The following is a 20,013-nucleotide window of genomic DNA, read 5'->3' on the forward strand; positions in this document are numbered from 1 at the left end:
GCTGAAGCTAAGAAATTCACTTCTGAGTATTCAGTCTCACAAGCTTCATGTTTTCATAAGATATCATTTTCCAACACAATCTGAACTGAGAATGAACACAAATTGTCACAGAATTTAAATCCCTTACTCTATTTTGTGGATGGTTCTACTTATTCTCTCTTTCCTTTTTTTTTTCCTAGCTATAATGATATTTTGCAGATCTTTTCAAAATCAGCATTTTATTTTTCTTGTCAGCAGGGATAAGGGTGAAGCAGTAAGATAAACGATTGGAACTCTGCCATCCAGGTGGACTGTCAGCATGGTAAAAAACAGATTGAAACTGGGAAGGAACTAAGTGAAAATTTATGCTCTGTTGGCTGCTTCTCATTAAGAAACATTTGCTCATGAATCTTACATTTTTAGTCTGGATTGCACTGAGTGATAAGAGCATAACATCATAGACTTTTCTGAATTGGGAGGGTCACACCTGAGAAAAACAACTTTACAAAGAATAAAGATTTTAGCAATGTTTTGCAACTCTGGTTTTTTTTGTTCTATTTTTTTTTGGGGGGGGGAGGGTTGTTAGTTTGTTTGTTTGTTTTAAATAAATAGCCTTTTCACCAGCTGGATTTTTTTAACTTTTGACAAGAATTAAGCCATACCTTGGAAACTGTGCAATGAGTCCCACTAAACCCAGAAGGACTATGTCCCTAATGTGCTTCCTTGAATGGATTTTGGTCTCTAATTCTGCATTTTTCAAGAGATTTGTGACATACTGAGACTAGATCCATATTGCTTACAAAGCACTGACCTGTGCCACAGTTTGCCAGTTTGTAGCATCATCCTCACTTGGATGGATCCCTTGATTCCATCTCCTCTGAACAACATAGATCACAGGCTCAATGGAAATATTGAATTTTGAAGACCACTTCACCTCAAGGTCTCCAGACTGATGTTCTATGAATTTTAATTCTTTCCGGGGTTTCAGTGGAACACCTGTAGTAGGAATGCACAGATAAAAATATATGAGTAATTTACAAGATATGATTAAGCCATTTGTAGATGAAGATGTATAAAAATAATTGAAAAAAAGAGATTGTTTGTCAGAGAAAATGCCAAAAAGGAGAAATTATGAGCATGGAAGTTTCAGAACTGTTCCTAGCTAACCCATCTCTGTTAATATTAAAATTTGTTTTTAAAAAAGTCTTCAAAATTATTTTTTTGTTTCATCAAAAAACTGAAGGCCGTGAAAGTTTGTAAGCTAACACTGACTTTACAGAGATCATTTGCCCAATACAACTGGGAGAAAGATCCCTTTGACCCCAAGCAGAATCAGTTATACCTGTTGTTCTGTTTTTCACCCAATTTATCCTTAAATACATCCAGAAGCAAAGTTTCCATAGCATCACATAGTAGTCTATTTCACTACTTCTCTATCCTTGCTACAAGAAAGTTTTCTCACTGCCTTGTTTAGTCTCCTCAGCTGCATCATAAACTCAATACTGGTCCAAGATGTTCATGGATCACAGGGAACAGATGCTTTCTTTTATCTATGGAGAAGGTTTTCATGTACCACAAGACTCTTATCATGCTTCTGAATGTTTTCTTCTTCAGTCTAATAACCACAGTGCACTCCATTTCCCTTTAAAATTGGTGTTCCAGACCCGTGTTCATTCTTGCAGTTGCCTCTGGAGACTCTCCAGTTGCCCAACAGCTCTTCTCCAGAGTCAAGCCACTGGACACAGACTGTGTCTAAGCTCTTAGCAGTGCAGACCAGTGAAGTGTGATTATTTCATCTATCTTACATTAGTCTGATGTACTTAAGAAAGCTGTTTGCTTCTCCGTGGCTGCATGTTCTTATTGACTCACATGCTGCAGCTGTACTGCAGGACGTGTCACTCTCCACTCTTCCCTAAAGAACTAGGACAGGTAATTCCAAGACATCTTGGAATAGATATGTTACGCATATTGCCAAATTGTTGCATTTCAGAGAAAAAGATACATTTCTAAAATATTACTGTAATTTCTTATTACACAGTGACACCAAAAGATGGTTATTTATGTTGTTATAGTGCCAGTAATATCACCTTTTTGAAAACATCTGCAGTAGCTTGAAGGAAAAAACAACTTTTCAAATTGGACATCTTTTGATTAAATCAACAAATCAAGTGTTAGATACATTTCTCTCGACGGACATTAGGAATATTTATATTTGAGTGTGCAGCATTTTGTCACTTGAGCATATGTCACAAATAAGATCTCTGTTTTGACATATAAACCTTCTTAGCAAATTATTCTATGCACTTTAGTTATTTTGTTGTTTCAATGACTGTCCACATAAGGCCAGCTGTATGTGTTGGTTAGAGAAATTGTTTCCTACTCAGGCTGCCACAGATGACTTAGTACCAAAATTTCCTCAGGTGCACAAACCACTTTTACATTTTAAGGGGTGTTCTTATAAATCTGAGTATACAAGTACCTAAAAGTAAATGAAAATGGTCTTGTAGATCTTCAAGAAACCTAAAATCCACCTGAAAAAAAAAATTACTGTACCTAGATGTGGTTATCACAGCAGTTTAGACCCTGGAAATCCTTCAATAGCCTAATGTCTTAGCCTAACATAATGAACAGGACTTCGGATTTCCACATTTGCAAATCCTTCTTTAGTTATGATACACAATAATCCTACAATTTGCATGTTCAGAAAACTTCCATCTGCTTTGCATTAGGGGCAGTTGGATTCACTTGATTGCAAATATCTCGGTGTTACGTAACCGCGGGCAGATGGAGCACGGCAGCGCAAACAATGAGAGCACGGCACAAGTGCACTTTAAAATACTCCTGTGGAACCAGCACCATCAGTTTAATATCCAGATGTGAAGATCCAATTACTCTTCAATGTGCCTTTCATTATGTAAATGGTCATCCCCTTTTTTTGTGCTGGAACAAATTAGCCCTCAGTCTGCAGTGCTCCAAAGTCTGCATTAGTCCAAAGTCTGCAGTGCTTAACCAAAGAATTCAAATCACTGATCACTGTATGAGTGCAATAGCAGAGTCCAGCAAAAATGGTTCTAAAGGTGTCTTTCAAACAGCACATGTATCTCAGTGCCATGAAAAGTAGCTGCACATTGGTCTGTCATGAAAACCTGTATCTTAAACATTGGTTCTCCCAGAATTCAAAATATTTCCATTGGAGTGCCTTGTAAAGGGTACATCCATATCATCAACACAATTGTAAACACAGTTCTGCAAGCACTCAGAGGTGAGCACTTTTAAAACTGTACACTATGTTTACAATACAAAACTATTTTTCTTTAAGCATGAAGAGTCTGTGGTGACCGTCTGACCCCAGTTATCCAACTACAATCTTGCCACACCATCAGACTCTTTGAATGTCCCAATCTTCCCTTCGCAATTTACCTTTTTTTACACAGATTTGTAGAGACACTTTCTCAAGTCCTTCACTAGTTGAGAGACAGTGTAAAGAAGGGGGATGAGGCCAGTGATAGAAAAGTAGGAGACAATATTTGATATCTCCACTAAAGGGATATAAATATGTGAAGACTACATAACCAATTAGTAATACTCCCAACAGAGATGCAAATGTACTTGTTACATTAATCCAAAAACTTTTGTAATATGTCTTTGTTGGCAGTGTACTTACATTAACATTTTTTTTAGGATTGGACTTTAGCACTCAGTACTAGAGGGCAAATTCAGTTTGGTAATCCAGCAAATCAGACAGGAATTTTACATCTACTGTTGCAACTAATCTCCTGCACTTGATCAACAGTAAAACTATAGAAACTTCTGCAGACTCTTAGATTCAATCTGAGTTCATTTTCAAGCTGTGAGTGCTGTCAAAATGATAAGAATAAGTACTGAACTTATTCACTAGATCTTAGTCATGCTTGCAGAGTTTGCTCTTCCTTAGTGACAGGAAGGTCATTTACCCCTGGAGGAAATGAATAGCAAGACTGCTCCACTTCTATTTGTCTTTTGTTGCAGAAAGACAGGTTGAAGAGGCTAATTAGCTGAATTCATCAGCTGAGAAGGCAGTAGGGTATTGAGCTTGCCCTTCCTCTGCAAGACATATATGCTCTTACAAGCCAACACCTCCTGCAGATGGGTGATAAGATGTTAGGGAAGGTTAGTTCTGCTCCCATTTAATCAGGCCAAACAGAGGAGACCTTCCATGTGTGGTTACAGAGTGTATCATATCCTGTCATATGCTGTGTCAGCTCCAGGAGCATTTAATCTTGTTTTATTTGCATGTTTGTTTTTACCTTTTCCAGTTGTTCTATTTACTGGAACGCTTTGCAGTTGTGGCATGGAGCTGAAGATGTAAATCATTATACACACAACATGAATGCCTGTTTACCACTCTGGTCATTTGTCTCAATAAGACAAAAGAAACAAACAAGTGATCCATTTTAATAACTTTCATTTTGAAAGGTGCTATGTGCTGGTGTGTACTAATTCCCTATAGTTTTAAAGGGGCTGCTCTAAAGCATCCTGCAAACACGATAGTTTCCCTTCTGAACACACTGAAAAAGTTTTATTAACATTTTAGTTAAAATAATGAACTTAAAAATAAGTTCACCTTCTTCTTCACCTATGTTTCCATTCACATTTGGAAATAAGCATGGATTCAAACCTAAGCATGGAGTTTAGATCAGGGTTCTGCTGATTAGGCTCCCACAGAGAGCCCATGTGATCTGATTAATAAGTGAATAACTGAATAATATTTATTTTTTATCAGTGACATAAGAAGAATTGATTCTTTTACAAAAACACCAACCACGTGGTAAAAGAATATTCTCTTCACAAATGCTTATTTTCCTGCATTAGGAGAACATTTTTCAACTATTTAAGTGTATAAAGCTTTTTTAAATTCCAGTAAATTAAACTCTGGAATTTGTCTATGCACAGAATTTCTTAGCTTATATGTTCTTTTTGAAGGATGTCAAAGAAAAGGTTTATTCACAGAATCTCGGGATTCAAATCAATTAAAATTTTTTGAATAAGATTGCCTTAGATTCAAATAATGAATTAATATATATCTGTAAGGAGATATTATAATCTTTCACTGTGTTGTTCTGTATTGATTTTTCTTTTACCAGATGATTTCACAGTTCCTACTTGGTAGTCCCATTTGCTTGGCTTGTAGACATAAATGTTATTTCTGATTAATAGGACCTAAACTATCATTAAATATTTTCCTGCTGCATTCTCTCTCATCCGCATCAAATTAAGTGAGATTTCACCTAAATTGGCAAAGTTTGTTCTGCTTGATATGACTCATAATAGCCACAAATTTACATTCCACAGATTTCCAGACATGGGCTTCACAAGGGGGAAAAAAAAATCAGAAATTTAAGCAACATTTCTCTCTGGTTTTCCACCCTTTCACAGTGCAGCCACATCTCTACAGGTACCTCTCCTTTTTCTTCCCAGCAACGGAAGTCCTGGTTAACTAGGAGACTTCACTATGGCCTGAAGCTGTTAGCCCAGTATGAGTACAAATTAATAATCTCTACCTTTATACAGATTTTTTGGAATTTGGCACGTGTGACCACATCCATTGGAACAGCATTTCTTCACTCCAGAACATTCAATATCAGCTTCACAGCTTTCAACGCAGGCAGCTGCAAAACCACTGGCCTTCTCAGGTGCTGGGCAGTCCCCTTGCTTCACAGACAGGATGTACTTAAGGAATTCACAGCTAGTTAGGCATTCATAATTCTTCTTGGGGAAAAGAGGCTAAAAGGAAAACAGAAGAAGGGTATGTTTTCAACAGGAACAATCAAAAAAAAAAAAACACCAAAAAAAAAAACCAACAACCAAACCCCATCAAAGAAAAAATGTTATAAATTTTCCAAGACCTCCTAAAGGATTATTCAGATTTCCAGCTTTTGCAAGACTATCCCTGCATATTTATATATTAAAGCCACTTCTGAAAAAGCATCCAAAGTACAGAATTATGAATTCCCTCAAGTAAGACCACCATATTTATTGGAACAATGTTGTTCATATCTGCCAGCTTTCCCTTGTTTTCCTCACATTGACTGGCTATAAAGTTGCTCAATGACAGATTAAAAACACTCCCAAAACAAAGGGGAAGCAATGGTCAGACAGTCTGCTGTTTTTGGACTACCCCACATTCTTTCCTCTGTACTTTACAACACTTTCCCCACAATATCTGATGTAATGCCATTCTAGATAAATAAGAGAAATCTTGTTTCATTATACTGTTTGAACTAAGTTGGCTAAGAGAAGATTTTGCAGCATCTTTATGTTCTTGCCAGCGTATTAGTAATTGTACAATTCTTCATGGAACTGGAATTGCATTTATGATTAAATGACCAGCAGAAAATAAAAATTAAAATAAGCTTTAAATATATTGATTAAAGATCTAAGTGAATGCTACTTACTTGAGAAATCTAGTCCTAGGTATTTAAGAAGATGCTTCAATGCATAGACATTTTACAGCACATGTAATACTCAAGATTTGCAAGGTCCACTTAAAACAGTATTTAAAATAGCTTCTACAACCCTGGGAGGATATTGTGTGACATGGAAATTACATCTCCTCTTTGTTTAGTTTGGTGCAGAACCAGCTAAAGCGATTTCCTCAGAATGACTGCAGCATGTAACTGGCATTGTCTGCAGCTGGCCCTGCCATACTAGAGCAACCAAAAACCTTCCACCCTGACAGATCTGATTTACAGATCCCTAAGCCTACACAGGAGTTACAACCCACTCCATACCCAACTAGCCACGTAACTTCTGAAACTTCTTCCATATTCAAATGTTTTAAGTTCTTATTTTTACTCTTCTCATATTTTTGGTGAAATGAGGAAGCCTTGGCTATTACAGAGGCCCAGGTGTTTCACCGACTATTCTCCAAAGTTGCTGTGGCACAAGAGTGTATCCCTAGATTACCACTCCCATTTTTCATACAGAACAGAATTTTGAGCCAAGCTTTCAGGCATGGATTTGGGTGTTACGGGCTTTAACCAGCCATCCAAGCATGGATTTGGGTGTTACGGGCTTTAACCAGCCTAAATGCTGCAAAAACGAGCAGCTTCCATGTCTCCTACTGACCTCGGTGACTCTTGGACACGCATTCCTGCTGTTCCCCCCATTGGAATGCACCTGATGCCATGGCTAACCAGTTAAAAAGCTAAATGAGTAGAAAACTAAATTTATAGGGAAAAAAACCAAAGAACCAAAAACAAGGAATCAGATGAATTGTCCCTCATGCATAGGGTTCCCTTTAACATCCAGTAGTGCACCCATTTGGTAGACAAGAAGTAACGCCTGAAGCAGGAACTTGGAGAAACACAAAGCAAAATTGTTGCTTCCAGATTTTTTACAAAATGCAAAAAGATTGAAAACACTCTCACAGGAAAACAGCCTCCTTTCACTCAATCAATGTCCATGGAGTATGCATGAGTCTGAGATAAAGGAAAGTGGTCCCGGGCTTTTGTGTTTGAAGCTAATTTCAAATCCTAAAACATCACAAATTTGCAGCTACTTAATTAAAAATGTTATAGCTCCCTGAGGCACAATACATCCTCAAGGCTTCTCCTCCTCACCCTATTTCACAGCTCATTTTTCAGTTAGCTGCTAAATGTGCTGCTCCTCATTATGGGCCTTTGAAGTTCTAAATTTAGCTTTAACCACAAAACACTAATCAAAGAAGGATGCTTACTGTTTTTAACTACAATAGAACAGTGTTCTACAAATGTTTTCCTTTTAAACCAATTTTATACGAATTTTCACCCATATCTGGAAACATACAGTCTGAGTGAAGAGCGATATACAAGAACAACACAAATTAGATCCACTAAATCTGCTTTTTTACAGTACTCTAAAATTTTCTATATGCGAAAATAGCAAATAATCTGAGATTAAAAACTCTTGCAAGGCTTGGTTTTCATGAGAAACGTTTATTTTGTCTTCTGTTGTAACTACATAGATCAATAATTCAGTAATCCCTATTAACATATTGCTGCATCTAACATCTTTTTAGTTGAAATAACAGCTTTTCCTAATCATCTTCATTATGATTATTAAAATTAAAATAATTTAAATAAAATAAAAAATAAAAATTAAAATTAAAATAGTTATTAAAAATAAAATAATAATTAAAATAATTTAAATGTAGAACATTCCCTTATACCAGAAAAAAAGGGTCCACAGTAAAGAGAACTAGTTAAATCAGAAAGATCAGTATATCAAGCAAGGTCGCTTCTATTTTTTTATAGGAAAATATTAAAATCTTTCTAAGAACTCACTTTCATAGACTTGAATATATTTGAACCTTTTTTATAATAAGGCAACTTTCTATTGAGCAGATACTCCCATTTTGAACTAAAAACCACTTAAGAACTGCAACAGATCACTTCCACCAACTCAGAGCCATGTTTCAAATCCAATAAAAAAATCTCCTTCTTTGTTCTAGTTTGACTGATTCAGGTTTGCTTCTTCACAGTTTATTCTGATAGATGTTTTAAAAATAGTTTTCAAAAACATTTGTTCTTGAATAATTACATATTAGTCTTCTGACTTCCATCCAGTTACTCCTGGGGAACTTTTATACTCTTTTATAAATCAGACTGACTTTCTCATACAGAAAAGTCATCTGTTCTAGCTATCCTGCAAAAGGATTTTTCACACAATAACATTTTATCTTTTAAACAAAGATTGTTTTTCTTACACATGGTCAGAAAAGACAGAGGGGCAAGTGGCTGAAACAGCATCTTAGAGGAGGGATGTCAGAGTACCTTCTGAGAGATGCTATGTAAGTGTCACTGGATCGAGTCTTTACAAGTCGAGATAAATCATTTGGTCAGAAAAAAAACCCTTTTTTAATTCGAAATTAATATGTCTACATTGTTAAATGTATATCCTTTCAAATGAAGGCAAATGATGCAAAAATGCAATGGTTTTCAGCTGTCTCCTTGAAGCCAATAATTTAAATTAAAGAGACTGCTAGAACAAAGTGAGAAAGCGTGCCCTTGGGCTGACCTACCTCACAGAAGCTTTGGCAATGGTTTTTCTTCAGGTCCCAGGACTCTTTGCAGGGCTCCAGGCACTAGGAGAAATCAGGAGGCAGAGAAGTGTCAGAAAGAGAATGAAATAAACAACCACAAATAATCTAATTTGTTCTCCAGTTTTTCGGCCCACAGGAAGTTAATAATGCACTTCTCCTGGGGATAAAATTGTGTCATTGAGTCATGGTGTCAGAACAAGGTCATGAGAAGTCCTGGTTAGATCACAAGAAATATTTTCTGTATTTCTTACAGTACAAGGCAATTAACTCACTTGTTTATTATGCCATTCTACTTTCCAACTTACTGGATGTAGGTCTTAATACCATCTAACACCATGTTCCTGGGTGACAGAGACAATGTCAAAAGCACTACTCTAAACTACAGAAAGTGAAATCGTTTCCTCACTGGCCAGCCTAGAGTTTAGACAGGCACATTGCCTTCCCAAGCGAGAAACTATTTCATCAGGCTATGGAGTAAACTCAGCAGAGGTTAAAACACTATTTCTGTATAAATAGATAATGTTCACTGGTCTGTTAGCAAAATCACTTTGTTTCAAGTACCATATTATCATTATTTCACCTTCAACCTCTGTTGCAATGGTTATACAGAGAGCTGAGATACAGAGCTAAGCTTCACGCAGCATAAAGAAAAATCATACTGTTAAAAGCATTTACAACAGCTGAAACATAAATTTAGATTCACATCCAGAAACCTTTTTTCTTCCTTTGTTAAACGTAAAACGTTGAAAAATACTAGCATTGTTGGGAGCTAATGATACCTACTCCTCCTGGAAAGAGTGGAAAGATACTTATTGCACCAAAACAAAAGGCCTTTGACATGCAATGCAGTATTTATGTAGTTTCCTTTTATGCACTGTATTAAATTGGATCAATATACATTTATGCTATTCAAAATCAAACAGGAATACATATAGGCTGCACCTCAGTGGTACACTTGTATCACCAATAAAAACAATAGTGTTTTAAAATTTAGCATTTTTCTCACTAGCAACAAAGCCTAAAAATGTAATAAAACCATTAGTCAGAGAGGCTACATATTTCAGAAAAGAAGATACCACTTCAGCATTTTCTTTATATATATATATATATATATATATATATATATATATATATATACAGATATTTTAGATTCAGTCTCTAGCTCTTTAAAATTCACATGCTGTATACAGATTAATTAGAAGGATACATTATAAAATGTCACTGAAGTCAGTAAATTCAATTAATTCCACAGTGTTGTTCCTCCTGTGGTATAGGTACTGCATATTTGAGCTCAATTCCACTATCATGTGATTTAACAGCTCTCCTGTTCAATCAATTGAGTCCAAAAATTACTGAGGTATAAGTGGTTTAAACAGAAAATGAGAGACACATTGACCATTCTGTGACTTTGCCAGTGATGCCCAAGACTGCCAGGTTTGTTCAAGGTGTTTGTAACAGTCTGTATCTCCAGTGCAAGTGAGGCTCCAGCACCTGACACCTCCTCTGGCTGTCACTCTGTTTCAAAAGTCACTCAGGACAGCCCAGGCTGTCACTGGGACCCAGCAGCTCCTGCCTCAGGGCAGGCAGAGACAATGGGCACCTTCAAGGGAAGATGGACGAGATGAACCAGGGCTTAGCAGTACCCTGCAGTCCAACTGCTCTGGAAAATGTCAAGGAAAAGAGATGATGGAGGCTGTCATAAGGCCTGCGTAGACTCTTACAGACTCTGGTTAGGCTACACACTTACCTAAACACTTACACAAACAAAAATAATCTCCCTACTCCTGCTATATGAGGAGTCCCCAGAGCACTGGGCTAGCCTGGCACCATGGGCAGGGGCAGAAGCCAACTGCCTGCCTTTAGTGGAGCTGTACCATGGCACCACGTTGGATGAAGATAGTGGAGCTGTACCATGGCACCACGTTGGATGAAGACAGTGGAGCTGTACCATGGCACCACACTGGGTGAAGATAGTGGAGCTGTACCATGGCACCACGTTGGGTGAAGACATTGGAGCTGTACCATGGCACCACGTTGGGCGAAGATAGTGGAGCTGTACCATGGCACCACGTTGGGCAAAGATAGTGGAGCTGTACCATGGCACCACGTTGGATGAAGATAGTGGAGCTGTACCATGGCACCACGTTGGGCACAGATAGTGGAGCTGTACCATGGCACCACTTTGGGTGAAGATAATGGAGCTGTACCATGGCACCACGTTGGGCGAAGATAGTGGAGCTGTACCATGGCACCACGTTGGGCAAAGATAGTGGAGCTGTACCATGGCACCACGTTGGGCAAAGATAGTGGAGCTGTACCATGGCACCACGTTGGGCAAAGATAGTGGAGCTGTACCATGGCACCACGTTGGGCAAAGATAGTGGAGCTGTACCATGGCACCACGTTGGGTGAAGATAGTGGAGCTGTACCATGGCACCTTGTTGGGTGAAGACATTGGAGCTGTACCATGGCACCACGTTGGGTGAAGAGTAACTGCTAGCAGACAAAAAAGTTGCCAAGATCTGGAACTGCCTTGCTAAAGAGATAGTTATTAACCTTGCAATAGCAAAGATGAGGACACCTCACAAACACTGTGCATTTATCCTCTTGGCTAACCTGTTATGAGGTTTCCCTGAAGTGGGAAGTAGAAACATTGAAAGCTTGGATCCAGGTCTGACCTTTGAGTCCTTGACTTAGAATGTAAATGAGCTGAGATCCCTCCCACTGCCTGGTGATCTGATTCAGGATAAGGAGGAAACTGGGCAGAGCAGCAGCTGGCAGCTGTACTTTATCTAGTAAAAAATAACTTGCAGACACAGCCACCTGCCTACAGAAGCTAAGCTTAGGCATGAAGATGGCAGACCTCCAGCAGGCAGCAGGGCAGCGGCACAGGGAGCACCCCAGCAGCCGAATTTGCAGGTGCCACTGGTCCCTTGGAGCCACCACACCAGTCACCCTGCCCTGGCACCACACGTGGCTCTGCACTGCTGAGGCAGGATGAAATGTGGGACACAGCACTGAAGGTTATGGGACAGTGGCACTCATCAGAGGATCCTGGATGTCAATCACAGCAGCCTTGATAACTCAAATCCTCCTAAAGAGCTTGTTTCATCAAACCCAGCGCTTAAGTCTGGAACTTGGAGGCTTCTTTTCCTCATCCAGACCCCTGCAGAGTGATTATTCTGTACTAAGCAATTGTATCAAAAGCCAAAACAATTGCTAATAGAAAACACCCCAGTATTTGTCATCCCTCAAAATTTAGGGGGGGGGTGGGAGGGTGAGTGTACATGCACACATTCTCACAGGTACAAAGCTATGTATAATATAATACTACAGACCTGCTGATATTTAGACTGCATAAAATTAGAAACAAGAGCAAAATACTGTTTCATTCAAGGAAAAAGGGTTGTGATTGCTTTAAAATATTTTGGATTGGTTTTATTTCATCTTAAAAAATGTGTATCTAAGGACCATGTTAGAGAATTCTTTTCCATTCTAATTTTTAATCTATAAATAAAGCAACAAGGAGATTAGCATATGATGCATGCCATTTACATTGGTTACTAAAGGGGTTTTCAAAATAAGTCTGCTAACACTTTTGCCCAGGAAATGATGCCTTTGATCTGAGTGGAAGAGAACTACACCAACAGAATACTTTTCAGAATCTAATGAATTGCAAAACATCATTTAAGTACTGAAATACAAATTTATTCAGTTACTGTATATTTATTAAAATATCATATTTAAATTAAACGGCTGTAAATTACATATTTTTAACTATTTACACAGCAAAAAAAGATTATTTCAGTCAGAGTAGAAGAGACTATCCACAATATTTTTGTCTAAAAAGGCTTTTTACTTCATCAGAGTGGAAACCAAGACATATGCAATCTGTCATAAAAACAATGGAATCTAAGTATTACAGCTGGAATATAATTATCCTTTTCATTATCATTCACCATTCCCACTGCTCCCAACAGCAAGGTCAGAAATTAATGGCTTATGTTTACAATATGTACAAGTGCTTTGCTGTCCTATGGAACTTAATTATATGGAACTTAGATGGTTGGGAGAAAAAAAAAAACAAAACAGCTTTCACTGCACGATCTCCTAATAACTGGCCAGGTATGAGAACAAGTACCTGAAAAATGCGTTTGGTCACTATCAGACACTACGTAAAGAAAAGAGTCAGGAATTTACCCAGATTCAAAGGAAAATATAGTGTTCATTAGTCCTAGAGAGAAATATTTTGTGATGGGTACATTTAAATATACGATTGCAGCCAATGGAACCACGAGAAAAGTGATTTTGAATCTGGAAATCTCAGTACAGGGACAGCAAACACAACGTAAAACAGAAACAGGCAGCAAGAGAGAAATTTTTAATGAACTAATTTTTATCAACTATTTTTATATTTGGGTATTTTACACTTCTTTAACATTGTAAGGATGCTTTTTAAACATCTTTAAGATGTTTTTAAACATCTTTCTGTTTCTCAAAAATCAGACTCTGAGATGTCTGAAGAATGGTAAATGGACATATACCCAGTTCAAATCAATGAATAGCATGGTAGCTTTGTGAACAATATTAGGACTCTGGCTACCCATTTGAGGAATGTACACCATTTTTTTGTCAATTCATTTCATAAAAGTCAATTTATACATTTGTCTCTCCTGAGTTAACTCATGTCATCCTAAACTTTTAGATGGGTATAAGATGAACAGCAAATTACTTGCATTCTGTATATTAAAATGAAAGAAGTGTTTGGTTCTGAAGGTGAAGTTAAACACACTTCAGTAAAGATCCCTGTTCTATTTTTTTTTAATCTTCAGTTTAAATCTCTTCCCCAAGAAACACAGAAGTGACTGTATGTAATAAAATTAAAAGCTCAGCTCAACTATATGCAGTGAGAATTTCAAGAGTGAAGAGTCGTCCACAGACAGGTAGGTGAATCTCATTGCCCCAGTGGCTCATTTCCAACACTCTCCGAAACCCACGCTGGGCAGCTCAACTGATTCACACGAGCACTGCTCTGTGTGAGTGGCTCATGGTATATCAGATGGTATTGCACTCAGCTTGTGGGCACCTTTCCTCATGACCAAGTGCCAAAGATGAGGCATTACAGCACTTCAGCTATTTCAACAATTTCAGGGGCTCATACACCCCAACAGGTCACACACCCCCTGAAAACATCTATCTTGTTTAAAATAAACTATTAGAAGTAAAGTTGACCTAAAAAATCAGTCAGTTACTCAGGCTGAAAAAAACGCATGAACCCAAAGAGAAGGGTTCAACTGCAGAATCAGTAGGTGTCATATTAGCTTGTAGGTTGATGTATGCTGCTCAAGAAGCCTCTGAGCATTTAATGAGATCCATTTTATGCCGAGTCAGTCTCTTGCTTCTCTCTTTTCCCTCTCCTCCCTCATTAGCAGAATGAATCATCAGAGCACTAGTCATCAGCTTTCTAGAAGTCAGTGTGACATTTTAGCTCTGTGCTGGTTTAAGCTGGGACAGAGTTAATTTTCTTCACAGTACTAGTACAGGATATGCTTTGGATTTGCGCTGGAAGCAGTGTTGATAACATGGGGATGTTTCTGATACTGCTGAGCAGTGCTTACAAGTGCTTATGCACAGCATCAAGGCCTTTTCTGCTCCTCACCCCATCCCACCAGGGAGGGCTGGCAGTGCAGGAATTGGGAGGGGACACAGCAGGGACAGATGATCCCAACCGACCCAAGGGATATCTATCCTATGCCATGTGGCATCGTGCTGAGCACATAACGATGGGGGAGGAAGGAAGGGCAGGGCATTCAGAAGGATGGCCCTTGTCCTCCCAAGTCACTGTTATATGTGATGGAGCCTGGCTTTCCTGAAGATGGCTGAACATCTACCTGCCTGTCCCTGGGAAGCAGTGAATGAATTGTTTTGCTTTGTTCAGATGCACAACTTCTACAACTTTACCTATAAAACTCTGTTTATCTCAAACCACAAGTTTTATCACTTTTACTCTTCTGAATCTCTACCCCCATCCCATCATGGGGGAGATTGACTGAGAGGCTGTGTGGGGCTTAGTTGTCAGCTCGGTTTAAACCATAACCAGCTCCTAAACTTCAGTCACACCATGTAGACTGGGAGAGGTCTACGAATCTTCGAAACTTTGAAAGCCTAATAGAAACAACTGTGAAACATAATCTTTTTGTATAAAATAGTAGTTTCATGTGGCTACCTGGAGTTACTCCTCTGTTCATGTTAAAAAGGTTCTCATGAGAATTACACTAGTAATATATTTCCCTTGTAGCTCAATAAACAAAAGGGTTAAATGACAGAGAATGGTTCCCTGTCTGTGCTGCCTGTTTTCTCTCCCGTAGGTCAGTGAGCATCACAATTTGGTGAAAAGGAGTGATTTTGTATTCAAGGATCAAGTCTTAATTAAATTAGTTACAGATGGGGTTATTCTGTGACATTATCATGTACTCTGGGAATCCAGCTGATACTGTCTAAAAGTATTGCTAATTGTAGAGCTGGTTTTGAATGAAAGCCAGGTCTTAGGTTTTAAATAGTTAGGGGGTTTTAGATTTATTGAAATGTGTTTTTTGTTGTTCTGTATCAATGAGATCCTGATGTGGATTGTGGTAGGATAGATGATAAGGAACAGGTTGCTAACGTGGAATTTATCATCTGCAAGTACTTTATTCTAATTAATAAATGTTTATATACATATATAAATAAAAAGAAAAGTCCTTCATTTGTAACCAACATTCAGACAGTCTAATCTTATGTTTTAGGCTAATAATGATTGTGTTGTACTTTTTAGAAGTGTACTGCTCAGAACAAGGAAACAACAAAATGGCTGGCACAGAAAGGAAGGGAATGATGTCCCTGTTGGAGGTGCAGATACAGCTACCTTAACTATTCTGAATCCTTAACAACTGTAAGGTAAAACAATGAAGCACAAACCTTCAGCGTCCTAGAGTAGCAATCACAAACTGATAGGGACAAGGAACAGCAGCCACATGGCCACCATCACATTATATTGTAACACACCACACAAGAGTGCACCTGCAGGTTGGGATTAATCTGAGATGAACACCCCAAGAGACTTCCCTGGTTAATTCACATGGGACCTCATGCAAAGCAACTTGGCATTAAAAGTGCCAAGGGTTAGGTTGTAGGAATACAGCATTTTGTCTTGAGTTCTAACACCAAAACAGAAGAGGGAGTATAAGTTATTCAGCACTGACCTTAGTCAAGAGGGTTTTTCCTGGCAGATTCTGCTACATCCCTTATGAAAACAATAACAAAACTGTAGAACAGAGACACAAAACATATTATATATGCAACTGAGATTTATTTTTAATAATTCTTATCTAAGGAGGATGACATATACAACCTGCAGGTGAAATACAGAACTTAAAACATACCACTTACTTTAGATAAGAAATACTTTTTAAAATTGCATTTCTAAACCAGCATTACAAAGTTGAACTTCTGTTCTCACATCCAAGTAGTGTGCTCTCAATAAACAGGAAAGGGTTTCTGCAAATGGGACTGTCAGTGTCTCATAGCTGTCCACTACAACCTTCACCTCACCAAGCCATGCAGAACATACCTATAAGTATTTTCCAATTGCAAAATTCTGAAGAACATAGGAAAAAAATGTTCAAAATAATATCCAGATAAATAAGAGAAAGACAGTGCACTGACACATTTCTTTGAAGCTCTATTTTGCTACTTTAGCAGCGATGTGGTCAAAACCTTGAGTACAGCTCTGCTCACTCAGCCTCATACAAGGCTTAGAAACACAGCTAGTGAAGCAACCTAGAGCAGTTTTAGATGCAACTGTCCCCTGTCTCTTACCAGCACTTTGGAGAGTGGCCTGGTCATTCAAATTATTATTTCAGAGCAGAATGGAACACTTCTGAGAAATTCAACTGGGTACAAAGTTGAGCAGCATAGTTCAAACTGCTATAGCAAATAGCTGCATTTGCTGTGTATTTATTTTACTTGGGTGTGGAGGGACTGAAAGAACACACAGAGACAGGCATTACCACTCTCCACAGTTATGCAAACTTATACTAGTATCAAATTAGGACTTAGAGTAAAGGAAATATTCAGAAGAGCCAGTTGTTGGTTATCTAACAAAAACATGAGCTTGGAACATTTATTTTTCTTAATTGCCCAGTTCATTTTAGTACACAACATCAGGGTGCCAGTCCCACAATATTAACTGTTAGCAATTTGAGTTACTGAATACCTTCAACACCCTAAGCAAATAAAGGAAGCCTTATGACCTATAGGATCTGACTAGGAACAGTACCAGTATTTCCTGGAACAGAGATAGGGCTAGTCACAGTGTATCAGTTAAGTCTGTCAGACCTTTAAATATACAAAGTAGCATTACAGGCTTTGTTCCTAAAATTATGGCACCAGAAAGACCAAGACCATTGCCAAGAACTTCAGGTCAAATATTCTGGAAGTCCATGTAGCCTTTGTTGTTAATTCCCAAAATTAAACAGAAAGTAAAAGGTGCCAGAAAAGTTGTACACATACTGAAGGCAAGAATCACTGAAAGTGCTGAAAAAGGAACTGTTTGACATTAAATATTTGAGAAGTAAGTTACTATTAAAAAAAAATAGAAAAAAAAAAGAGGGAAGTCATACCAACACACTTCAGCTGAAATGCAGCACTTTCAACCATAATCCCTTTAGAATGAAAAATACTTTCAACTCTGACAGCTTGGTATCTATCTGTATAGCTTAGTTGTCTGGCATGTCAAATTCTTGCCAGCAGAAGTGTTTGTTTGAAAAGACAGAATAATCCTAAGACTCTTTTCTATGTTTCTATTCTTTGTTACCAAGTCAAAATCATGGCCATCGATGTCAACAGAAAGCTGGCTCCCAAACATTAGTTCATTCTTGACCAGTTCTTGTCAAAATTTGTTTACAAGGTTTTGTACCAGCATATGAAACCATGTACTTTCTTCTTTTTCTGCCTCATAGCCTGAAGTTTAACATTTACCAAAGAACAATTTGAGCTCTTATTTTGTCTGATTTTGAAACATGGAATTGAACTCAAATCTCCCACATTCAAGATGAATCTCCTAAACATTGAGTATTAGATGGAGCTTTCTCTCTCCTGTTGAAGTTGTTTCCTCTGGTATAAGCAATGAGTTCTTCTCTAGGAGACTTAAATGTCAACCCTTCACCATGGAGGGCTATGCCCTAGCAGCATTTCTGATCTTCCTCGAGTTCTTTTGAAATGCTTAGAATAGGTATAAATATTTTGGCTCTTTCTCAGTGCCATAGTTGTTCTACCACCACTTCTTTGCTACAGAGATACTCTTACACTCTCTTTTTTCACATCCTTGAGTCATCTACCAACCTACTATGGACTTAAAACTATTGTTCTAATTACCCCTATTGAAACTGTTGTCTCAAAGATCATTTCCCTGTCCTTCTGTTACCTTGCTTCTATGTGCTGCATAAAGAGCCAATTTATTTGAGTTTTTTTCAAACCCCTTCCTAGCCCTCATTCTAAATCTCCCCATTCTGAGTTTTCACCTATCAAGACATAAGGCACAGTATTGGCAAAATGCTATGAAGCAGCAAGTCCAGCCTGGAGCACAAGTGCACACACAAAATATATACTGCAGCAAAGTGCATAAATTATTTTAACTCCAACTAAGAGTGATATGTTTTAAAAACATTAAGAAGCTCTCTGTAACAGAATCCTAGTGGTAATAGCTTTAATTGCTCAGTGCCTTCCTGCTTCTTTCTGTGCTATTGCTTAGGTACAGACTTTGGCAGTGTACCTACTGCATTAATGAACAATGAAATGAGCTCCTTGACTTAAACAATATTAGCAGTTTTGCTTCTCTGTTCGAACTTTCTTCAGGCTGAAGTCCTGCAGTGCAGTTTACCAATAAACTGATTTGCCATGTTTGCATCTGTTCCACCAATCTGTCATAGATCAGTCAACCTTTTCCTTTCTGCTTTTAAAGCTTCTCCAAGATTACATCTGGAACTTACACAGTAAACAACACAATTGAAAAATTTTCACCTGTATGTCCCTACTGTTTCCAGGCCACGGTTCCCTGCCACCTCTTCCATTCAAATAGAACAAAAATAAGAGTAATATATACTGCTAAGAGCACAAGGCTGCAAAATGCAACAGCTTTTCCATTCCAAACATTAGAATTGTGGATGGACTTTCACTGTTTCTAGCAGTAGTGATAGTGCTCAGCTCACAGATAACTTTACAGTTGCACTTGATGACCTTAAAGATCTATTCCAACATAAATGATTCTATAAAAAATAACCCCATCTTATGTACTAAAATTTCTTTCTCATAAACTGCCTTTTCATTTTCTAATAGTTGACCATTTGCTTTAGTGATTACATAATACTTTTCAAGTAAAAGTGAGCATAAATATTTTGACATTTTATATATGTAAAGAATTTCCATAGAGAAAACATCATTCTTTCAATTTTAAACAGACAAGGGAAAGCCTCTTCAAGCTGGCACTTTCCCCTTCCAATCTGTTACAAGGCAGCTTCAGAAAGCCACACACAGTCTTGTTATAAACACCATCTTGCTGTGCAACTTAAAGTGTCTGTCAGAGCAGTGCTGTTCTCTCCAAGAAAAGTCAATTTTTTGTTGCCATTTTATAAATGAGTTAAACTAGTGAACTCTTCTGATAACAGATGACTTGCCTTATACATCACCCTGCATATTCACACATACATTTCTGAATGAGAGAGCCGCAACTAAATGTTCTTTTTGCTTGTATCCACCACAGTTCTATGGTTTTATAGACCACCGAACAATCAGACACGACAAAAAAAAAGGGAGGCCCTCTTTGTCTAAATCGTTACTTTGTTTCTCTCCCCTGGCTTTCCATTTCCCTCCCAGCACTACCATCACCATCAGAAACGACATATTCCGCATTACTAAACAGCAAGAGCCATAGGGCT

At 38.1% G+C, this 20,013-nt stretch overlaps 1 protein-coding gene across 1 annotated transcript in view; it reads right to left on the minus strand.

Moving 5' to 3' along the window:
- ANOS1 (anosmin 1) overlaps positions 1 to 20,013 on the minus strand; it is a 131,031-nt gene that overhangs the window by 51,931 nt on the left and 59,087 nt on the right. The window contains exons 3-5 of the mRNA XM_038130968.1: positions 9,020 to 9,082; positions 5,520 to 5,742; positions 791 to 975 (exon numbers count right to left, since the gene is read on the minus strand). Coding sequence (XP_037986896.1) covers positions 791 to 975; positions 5,520 to 5,742; positions 9,020 to 9,082 — 471 coding nt within the window. The remainder of the gene's footprint in view (positions 1 to 790; positions 976 to 5,519; positions 5,743 to 9,019; positions 9,083 to 20,013) is intronic.

This window comes from Motacilla alba, chromosome 1 (assembly GCF_015832195.1).
Source record: "Motacilla alba alba isolate MOTALB_02 chromosome 1, Motacilla_alba_V1.0_pri, whole genome shotgun sequence".
NCBI classification, from domain to species: domain Eukaryota; kingdom Metazoa; phylum Chordata; class Aves; order Passeriformes; family Motacillidae; genus Motacilla; species Motacilla alba.